We start from the raw sequence: 10020 nt of genomic DNA, 5'->3' as shown, positions 1-10020 counted from the left end.
GGGGCGGCGCAGCCCGCGCCCCGGCCCGGCCCCGGCCCCGGCAGGATTTCCCGCGAGCCGTCCCCGCGGCGCAGACAATGCGCCGTCTGGCAGCGGAGACGGTCCTGCCCTCGCCCCCTCCGGCGAGGAGCACCGGGGACCTTCAGGGAGAGCCGACAGGAAATTCGGCATAGAAAGAAAAAGTTTATTCTCGACGGAAAGTCTAAACTTTCATCACCAGGCTCAGACTTGCTGACGGGGCAGGAGGGTGCCGACGGCAGCGCATGCAGTAGATCACATCCCGCTCCCGCGGGAAGAGCAGCGCCCTGGAGCACGGCGGGGAGGGGGGCGGCGCGGGACGCGCGCCCCGGCCCCGCGGGAGGCTGAGCCGGGCCCCGGCCGCCCGGCGGGCGATGCCCCTCCGCTCCCCGGCAGCTCGCTGCCCCTGCGAGCGGGCGCGCGGCGGCCGGGGGGCAGCGGGAAGCCTCCTGCAGCGGGCGAATCCCCCGCCGCCTCCTCCCGGCCCCGCTCCGCTGCGGACGAGCGTTTCGCTGCAGAGTCGTGCCGGCCTCAGCGCGGCTCTGCCGCCCGCAGGGTTTCTGTTACAGGGTTCTGGCTTTAAAAAGCGCCAGAAGTTTCTGTTTCTGATCTGCTCCTCTACTTGGAAAGCCGGCGTGATTTACTTACTGTAACTGACTATTCGTTATGTCCCGCGCTGCGTTATTAACTCAGTGACTCTACATTTAGCAGAGAATTTATGGGAAGCGAGGAGACATTAATTATCAGTGATACCACAAACTTTACTCTTATATGGTCTCTGCGCACAGCGCGATGATGAGTTAATGCTCAGCCGCAGCGGCGCTAACCGGGGCGGCCGGCGCACGGCGGCCCCGGGCTGTCACCGCGCGCCGTCGTCCGCGGGGGCACGACCGGGGCGGCGGGGGCCGAGGGGTCCGTACGCGGCGCCGGGGCCCCGCGCGTCCCAGCGCCCCGCCGCCGGCACCCAGCTTGGCTTTCACACGAGCGTGTGGAGAAACGCACTGAGCAGGCATGGCGGCACGTTTTTTCCCCATTAAAAACTTTCCAGCTGCAAATTAACCAGCTTAATCATGTCTTCTAGGGGCTGAAGACTGATAGGTTTTTTTCTTATTTTTTATGCAGGCAGCTGYGTGAGCAGATTTTTCTGTGGAACTGATTTTCTTTTTTAACTTTCCAGTAATTGAGTCGGAGATGAACTACCATGAAAATCCATCACATTCTCCCACCCATCTCAACTTGAGACCTCGAGACATGTCACAGGAACATGCGCAGCCAAGTTAATTTTTCACGTTTTGTAAGCAGAGAGCACCACGCACCATTTGGAGCTCTGGGGACGAACACTCCCAGGCGCTCTATTAAAGAAACAACAACCACCCCCCCAAAAAAAAAAACAAAAAAAGGCAAAAAAAGAAAATTGTGAAAAACCAGGTGGAGCCTGTGCTGTAAAGAAAGCCAAAACCGCAAGGCGGCCGGCAGCAGGCGCCAGCAGCAGCAGGAGGGAGCCGGAAAGCTGGCCAGGCACGGCCGCTCGCGTGCCCTGGGGGTCCGACACCTTCCCCGGAGCCGGGGAACGCGATGCCCCGCGAGTCCTGTCTGCAAAGCAGGCTGCGCACGGGGATGCGGCTAGCCCCGGGCGCAGCGGCGGCGAGGACGGGCACCGGGAGCCTTCTGCTAGCACGTGAAACGGAGAGTTTGCGCTGCAAGAGGTAATTACACRCTAACAGGAGGAGCACTATGATAGAAATCACATCTCGTCTAAAGACTCACCCCAACGCAAAACATGAATAATTCTTAGGCGTCACTGGGAAAGCATTATATAACAAATGATATAAACAAAAATTACTGGAAAAAACACAGATGAGGCATGCTTTGTCTCTCAATCAGAACTGAACTCGACTAAATATATACTGCGTGGGAAGAGACACTTATACTAAGGGGCAAAGACATTTGTTACCGTTCCGTGTGAGATGAGCTCACAAATAAATGCAAGCTTCGTCTTGGCAGCTTTCTGATGTCTTACTTCTAAAGCATCAGCTTTATTCTTGGTTTCCATGGCACATGCTTTTCTGAGCTTGTACCTTCCACAAATACTGCTAATTTATTCTATCAGCCAGGTCTCTGTAAATACCTGCAGAATAATTCCACATGCAATAAGAGCTGTAAGAGAACAGGCATGTTAACATGCTTCAGCTCCAGTTTCTGACCAGGAGAAATCACGCCTTGCAAAAGAAAAGCTCATTTTCTATGGCTAAGAGATMATTGCTGATCTCCTGGTGCTATTTTTGGTTCAAAGTTGTTGGAAAGCATACTTATCTGCCCAGCGAAGCAAAGTATTTTCAGCATTTCAGCCAGACAGGTTTAACACACAGGTTTTCCCCTTACACAGGGCTTCGGGCAGCCCTTTGCCTCTGAGCAGGAGAGGAATAGCTCTGGGGTTAGTCCTTCCTCCTCCTGCTCCCTCCTCGTATTTCATTTTGATGAGGAGTCTCTGAAATACGAGGTTCTTTCACGGGCAGAAACCCAGAAGCCAGCCACACCAAAAGATCCTATTTTCAGGATGGATTTACCAGCCCTGCAAATGCTGAGCAGACACTGGTTGCAGCATAATTCTCTCAAATTCAGCGAGACGATAGTAAAGTAAGAGATGGGCTTGTCTGGCAGCAGGAAAAACCCACGCCTTTTCAAAAGTACTTGTTTATACACTAAATCATGTACTAGCTAACACACACAAAAGAAATGTGGACCAAAATGCAATCAGCAACCTATACAATGAGAAGAATGCAGAACCAGTGGAAAAAGTTCGCGGGCCCGTGCGAGGAGCGCTCCCGCAGCTGCAGTGGCCCTAAACAAATCCCGGCAGCGCGGCCGCAGGAAAGCCCAGCTGCTTAGCAGGATGTTGGCTGAATAAAGGCCACAAGGCTGAGAGCAGGGTGTGTCTCGCCCTGGCTCATGATTTCTGAAGTCACAGATAGGAAAGTGGTCAAACGGTTAAGCGTAACCCACTCCCTCCCCTAGAGATAAAGCCCGGCCAGCGGGAAGAACAGGCTCCCGGCGATGCCTCCGCGCCTTGGCGGGTGCAGCAGCAGCCCGGCTTGCCGCTGCGCTGGCTGATCGCTGGGCCACCGCTCACATCTCAGCCTAGGCTTCAGTCTGTGCTCGCACAAACGCCGAGCACGCGGGTGCTCCTGCCTTGGCCGCGGAAGCGGGCGCCTGAGGTTGCTCCGCTCACACCTCTGCTCTCTGTCCCAGGGGACGGGAGGGGCAACCAGCGACAAGGTGATGCTACATCGGATCTGTTTGTTGCTCTAGTCCTGTATCACCTCCACGGATCTCCTGTAAATACAGGGAAACCCCTGAGGGGTCTGCGGAGCTCTTCAGTGAGAAGGAGTAATAGGGGGGTCATGAGCACAGCGAACAAGCAGCCAGTTTTCCAGAGTGCCTCTGCAGCATCAGCTGCACGGAGGCTGGAACRGCAACTCAGATATCCTAGCTCTGGCTCTCCGGCCTCCAGCAGCTGTTGAATCCACCAGCCTTTCTGGGCCATATTTAACAGGGCTCAGCTCTCAGGCACACTTTTGCAAGAGTCTGYTTTTTGGAAGGATGCTGCCTAAATCCTTTGCCAAGGAAAGGCTGAAGCACAACCCTACCTATTACGAGAGGTCAGGGATGTCACGTGCAATATCAGCACCAGGGCAGAGGTATAAAATATTAGCTTAATTAGCTCTATTTATACATGCTTTTGGGTTGGTAGCTCAGCCCGCGCRGCCGCCTCTGCCCAGGCCAGTGGGAAGGGGAGGCTCCGGCAGTCGGAGGCACTGCTCGGTGCYGTTGCAGCAGCGCGGTGCAGAGCGCGGCGGTGCAGAGCGCCCGGCGCTGGTTGGGGCAGAGGGGTTTTACCTGCCCGCTCTCCTGAGAGCCCGGCACGGTGACGGGGCAGCAGTGGGGTGCAACCCCCAGGGTGCTCCCCTCCGAGGATGCTCTGGATCAGCTGCCCTTTGCAAACCCCTTTCCACTTAGGAAATGCACTGTGCTTGAGCTGTGCCGTCTGGGAGGCAGCAAAGGCATCCCACACCTAGACCCGAGTGGCTTTGGCAGCATCATCATGCTCCTCTTGGACCGAGATACAGCCAGGCACACATCTGCCCACACCGGCTACCGGCTGACACCCCTGGTGAGCACTGCAATATGCTGGAGAAGTTCTCACCTGAACTTTCAACTTTKTATTACATGCAGGTGTCTGCTGTAGTTGGCCAGGTCTCCGAACGCAGTGCTTTCGGGAGCCGGGCGAAGGCGGCGTGCACAGTTCGAACAACACCAGCTCAAAGCAGTGCGACGGTGTTTGCAGCTGCGTGAAGCCTGTTCTGCACTGAGGCAAAGAAAAGCATCCTTCTCACCCCAGAAGCACAACAAGCTTCTGCTCTCGGTCGTATAACAGAGGAAAGTTGGCAACTTAACTGTTAAACACGCCTATGACTACTCAGCGTTGACATCAGCGTGATCTCATCGCTGTAACCTGAGCCCTCAGGCTTTCTCTCCAGACTGCCTTTAAATAGCAGCCCTGGGGCGAGCRCCGCACCGGTCCCTCTGATCAGCCCCACAGCAAACCCCGGAGCAGCGACATAGATGAGAGCGAAGAGGGGCACTAAAACCTCAGCCATGTCCACGTCCTTGCGAGTGAGCCCCTCGGTCCACGGCTACCGCTTCGACACAGCCCTGCGCAAGAAAGCCGTGGCCAATATCTTCGAAAGCATCAACCAAGAGTCGCTCCAGAAACTCTTCAAGAACTCTGGAGACAAGAAGGCAGAGGAAAGAGCCAAGATAATCCTCGCCACCGACCAGGACTTGGAGGAGAAAACRAGAGCGCTGATGGCGCTGAAGCAAAGGAAGAAAGACAAACTTCTCCAGTTCCTGAAATTGCGGAAATATTCCATCAAAGTTCACTGAACTGCCAAAAGGAACGGCAATGGAAGGGAATATTTYGGAACCAGACCGGTCGCGACATCCTAACCGTGGCATTTCCCTCTGCCTCGCAAGCCGCTGGCGGGACGAGCGGACCTGACGGACCGGCCGAGAGACTTCCGCCCCGGAGCGCAGCCGGCGCCGGCAGCGCGCACGCAGCGACCGGCCCGGCCCGGCCCGGCCCGGCCCGGCGGCGCCGCGGGCACGGCAGCTCCGCTCCTGCGGCACCAGGACTCCTTAAGAACTTGTTTACTGACTTCATCTGTTCGCTCTGTCTTTTTAAACTGGTTTCCTTAGAGTTTAAAACCTTTCTAAGCCTCGCTGTTTTTTGCTAGGATGGAGGATTCTGGAGATTGATCAGCTACTGATCATTTATAATTCTGCATTTGTTAAAATGCATTTAAATGCACTGTATGGGTGCAGTAAGCTCAGCCTTCAGGGAATGCATTTGCTCTAGAGGCACACTACATAAAACTGTACTTTTCCTTTCTCAAGCAGTATGTGTACATTATAAATCATTTGCACAAGAGCAATAATAATGACATTTTTCTCTGAATTAACTGTGAAGTTCCTTAATATTTTGTTCACTTCCCATTAAAACTAAATATCATAATTCCAGTTCTTATTTGTATAGGTTACAATAGATATTAGAAAAGTATTTCATGATAATATTTTATGATAATGCTATTATTATACCAGCTATAATTTATTGCATATGGCAAGCTGAAAGTTTAATAAATTATAAATGTAATATAAATTTTCTTGTCTGAAATGCTCAATTCCCCTGGAGGAGTGGGCTCACGCGTTCCCAGTCATTTTACATGGATTCTGTCTGAAGAACAGACCTAGCACGTCCCCTTAATCACCAGGAATGCCACCGTGGAAGTATATCCCTAGAGGCTACAGTAAGAGCTGGTTTCCCTGAAGCTCCGCAGCCTGGTTCAGCGGTGCCCGAGTTTTACCCGCGGCTGCTGCGCTGCCCTGGCATTCCCAGGAAGAGCTGGCCGAATTTAATTACAAACCCAACWGTTAGTTTCGCCTATGTAATAAAAGACAGTGATGTGCTTTGCAATACTGCAACCAAAAAATCAATTTAGCCAATGGATCGCTCCCGTGGGCAGCGAGCAACCGGCCCCCGGCCACCCTGGCAGGGCCGGACCCCGATCGCGGCCGCCCTCTCYGCGGCATCGAACTCCTTCTCGCTACAGCTTTTGCTGCACCATCACGACAGAGGATGTAGAAAATATTWAAAAATAGCTAAGATTCCTCATTTATAAATATGCCCTCTAATAACCTGCTGGCTTAGAAAAACGATGTTCCCTTGGCTCTGCTYAGTGCAACAGAGTTAAAACAATTCAGAAGAACGATAGCCCAGCGACTGTTTTGTTTTTCTATAATAAAAATTACGAATTGCCCATAAGCCAGAGAGAGTAGGAATCTTCCCTTGAGCTGGTCAACAGCCCGGCGTGCTCCGTGCCCGGACGGAGGGAAAGGCAGCGGGGCCGCGCGCGGCCCCTCGCTCACGCCGCCCCGCGGCACCGCGTTTCCTCCCTCCGCAGCGGGTTTTCCCGGCAAAGCCGCTTCCTGCGTGGCAGACGCTGAAAAGAGAAACCCCGCGGGGCAACGCAGCCCCACAGCCCCGAACGGGGAGAGGGACCCGAACAGGTCCAGCTGCAAGAGGATGTCCTAAAACCTCAGCAGCTGCCGGACTGTGCCTTTGCGCTGCTCCTGCTGCCCGCGCTCCGCCTGGACCTTCCCTCGCCTCCCTCGCCCCTCTGCTCGAGCATCAGCCTTCCCGGCTGCAGCTCGGGCCCGGCCGTGCGCCGGCCGCGGTCCAGGCAGACGTGTGGCCTCAAACGTCCAAACCGCCCGTCCAGGCACCGACAGAGCTGGGGGGCACGCAGGAAAGGCCCGACGCTCCGGGGGGACTGAGGGAAGCCGCGATCGCGGCAGACTGAAACCAACAGSAATTACAGCAGTTGCTGCTGGCGCTTCCACTGCTGCCGAGACATTTGTGCTCACAAACATTTGCATGACTCGATTGATAAGATCCTGTGACTTTGGGAGTTTATYGTCCCTCTTGCCTCATTCCATTTAAATTACCGCCCAGGCGGCTTTCCTGATGAGTAAAGGCTGCTTAGAAAAAGTTGCTTGCTTACTCAGTTTCTACGGTTAAAATAGGCAGTTTTCCTCGGCCTCTGCCCGCATCCCCCGTACCAGCTGCAAAGCCTCGCCACCGAGCGAGCGCGGGCACAAGCGGGGCCCCGCGGCGGCTGCGCTCGGCGGCCCCGGCCCCGGCAGGGCAGGGCTGGGCTGGGCGCAGCCTGCACCGCGCCGGCCCGTCCGGCGCTCCGGCCGCCCGCCCGACAAACGGAGGAAAGGCCTGCCGCAGGCGCTTCCTCCCCCGGGAGCCGGCGCTTCCATTAATTCTTCTCCCTGAGCCGGGCTGGCTGCGCTGGGTGTCCCCGCCGCAGCATCCTGAGGGGCGTGCGTCCGAACTGCTAATTTTATCCAGCGCCTCCAGCGCTCTGCCCTCCGCCCGGCCGGGGCGAGCGGAGCGCCCGGCGCCGCCGGCCTTCCCGGAGGGAGCCGAGGCGCCCGGAGCCGCCGGCTTCGAGCGACGGGTGCGACGGTGACCGCCCCGTCTGCCCCCTCGCCGGCATCGCCCGGGAGCAGCCCGCGGCGCCGGGGCCGGGAGGCGGCGGGGGACCCACTGCCGCCCGCGGCGCTTCCCAGCGCTCGACGCCGGCTCCCGCGCCCCTGCCGCTTGGAGACGTCCCAGAGGCGCTGCCGGGGCTGGGGGCAGGCTGCCCCTCCGCGCCGCGGAGCRAAAATCCACCAGCCGAGCTGCCCATCGCGGCGCAATCTCGCCCGCCGCGGGACGGCCGCGGAGGCCGCGCTCAGCCTGCGGCGCGAGCCTGGGAACCGGGCGCGGGAAGGCGCCGGAGCAGAGCCGTGCAAGCAGGAGACCCCGGCGCGGGGTGGGCAGAGGGTGGCACGGCGGCGGGAAGCTGCTCCCCGCTGCAGCCGGAGGGCCCGGGAGCCGCGGGGACGCCGGGAGAGCCCGCGGGGCAGCTGCAGCGAGCCGCATGGAGCCGCCGGCCTGCGGCTCCCACGTGCAGCACAAGGACGCTACGGAGCCGCGCCGGGGAGGCAAAGTCTCCGAAACACTGCTGCCAGCACGGCCGCCACTTATCTTGGCTAAAAAGTAGAAGTTAATATACGAGCAGAGTCTTAACACAGTGTATGTTTTCCTGACACGCAGGAAGTCCTGAAAAGCCCTTGTTTCTGGTGAATTGGTGCATCAGCAGAAACCCTGACACTCTGCTTTAGCGAGCGGCGAAGCCACCCCGACCCAGCGCCCAGCGCTTCGGCAGCCACCTCGGACCAGAGGGCTCCGGGTAACGAGGTATTTCTGAAGCACCAGAACCTACGAGCCATCGCTTGCCACATCGGTTGCGCCACTGCCCTCGCTAGCAGGCGAGCTCCGCTCGCGGCTGCCCGGAGCCGCGGCGCCCAGCTCCCTCCCGCACGGAAAGGCCGGCTCCCTCCGCAGTCGGGCACGGCCCCGAGCGGCCGAGCACGGCCCCGAGCGGCCGAGCACGGCCCCAGCGGCTTTGCTTGCTTTTTTGCTTGCGTTGCAAAACCGTCCCGTTTCCTGCCTCCCTCCCACGGGCGGGCGGCCGAGCCCCGGCGCGGCCCCGGGGCCGGGACGTCGCTCCGGCCCCTCCCGGCCGCAGGACCGCGGGCGCCCGGCCGGGGCAGGAGGTCGCTTCCGCGCCTGTCAGCTCCTTCCCGGGAAAAGGCATTCCCAGGGCAGCACAAAACCACGTAAATGCTCGGAAGGGGCCGGGGAGACGCGGCAGTGAAGCTTTTTAGGAGGTGAAAGGGGCCGGAAAGTTTTGCTACTCCTCCCACCCGACGCAGAGCCCCTTCCCGGAGCTGCTCCGAGTTTTGAGGTTGGGTCGGGAGGGGCTGGGGGACCCCGGCGTCCCCGCAGAGCCACCCGGCACCGCGCAGCCCGGGCAGAGCTGTGCCACGGCCCCGCGGCCTCCCCACGGCCAGGCACCCACCAAGGCAGAAAGCTGCGTTTTTCCAAAATAAAGATGCTTTTATGCCTCAAAAAGTAGACAAATACTTGCACACGCGCATCTTACAGTAATTTGGTGACACTCAAGGTACTTCCCCACCTCCCAGAGCTTCTGCTCTGACAGGGCTACAGATATACCACGGGGCTGAAAATAGAACGAACGAACTCCGAGCGGGTCCCCCTTTGACTTATGCAACCCAAAGGAAAGGAGAAGCTGCGACACTGGCTTGCCAGGTCGGCCACGCTCTTAAACCAGCTTTGGGTCCACCCCGAGCAGCACGAGTCCAAATCCAGAGGCAGGGCTCTCCTTTCCTCTCTCTAAGCACCACAGCACAAGACTCAATTTATCATTTTACAAACGTGATGATACCGAGTCATCCGTACCTTTGCTTCTGCCAGGATTTGTGGAAGACTGATTTATATCAAACCGCCCCTTGCCTGAGCAGCATTTTTGAGCCCGTTTGCAGAAGGACTGCGCAGGACTGCCAAGGAGCTCAACGAGCAGCCCAGAATTCAACAGCATGGCAAAATCTGGATGCTAGTGAAGTCCATGACAAAAATCCAAGCAGCTTGAAGGAGTGTGCCTACAGAGGTAAAATCCTTGAGTGCATTCTGCAGGAAATGCTGCCAAACATATGCCGTTTTTATCTCAAATCTAATGATAAGCTTCTTTTCCCCTAAACTGTGTGTTTTAAATGCAATAAAAATTATGCAAAAATGCATTACTATTCTGAGGAGACATTTATTCAAAGCCAAGGACTGAGGATACTCCAAGTTTTCCCCTCGAAGTTCCACAAGTATTCATTAGACAAAAACCTATAGATAAATTTCTGCTTGCTGAAGTATTTCAGTATCTTTCAGGCACATGTTTTCTAAGCATGGAAAATAGGAAACGTTACACGAAGTGGCTCAATGAGACAGAACTCGACATCTGCTAGTAGAGGGAGCTCATT

At 57.0% G+C, this 10020-nt stretch overlaps 1 protein-coding gene and 1 long non-coding RNA gene across 2 annotated transcripts; both read left to right on the top strand.

The window, feature by feature from the left end:
• The first annotated feature begins 4579 nt into the window (after positions 1 to 4579).
• Positions 4580 to 5734, top strand: TCIM (transcriptional and immune response regulator). Its single transcript, XM_085316912.1, has one exon. It carries the CDS (start codon positions 4642 to 4644, stop codon positions 4960 to 4962), a length of 321 nt encoding a protein of 106 aa, XP_085173038.1. The 5' UTR covers positions 4580 to 4641; the 3' UTR covers positions 4963 to 5734.
• Positions 5735 to 7493: 1759 nt separating this feature from the next.
• LOC146589066 (uncharacterized) lies at positions 7494 to 9758 on the top strand. The gene is made up of 3 exons (XR_014897295.1): positions 7494 to 7958; positions 8243 to 8386; positions 9467 to 9758. It is a non-coding gene; the product is annotated as an uncharacterized LOC146589066 (long non-coding RNA).
• The last annotated feature ends 262 nt before the right edge of the window (positions 9759 to 10020 follow it).

The sequence above is a fragment of the Rhea americana genome, unplaced genomic scaffold (assembly GCF_003343005.1).
Source record: "Rhea americana isolate MKP2758 unplaced genomic scaffold, rheAme1 scaffold_480, whole genome shotgun sequence".
NCBI lineage: Eukaryota > Metazoa > Chordata > Aves > Rheiformes > Rheidae > Rhea > Rhea americana.
Note: the sequence above shows the minus strand (reverse complement) of the source record. Positions and strands in the feature narration are given on the sequence as shown.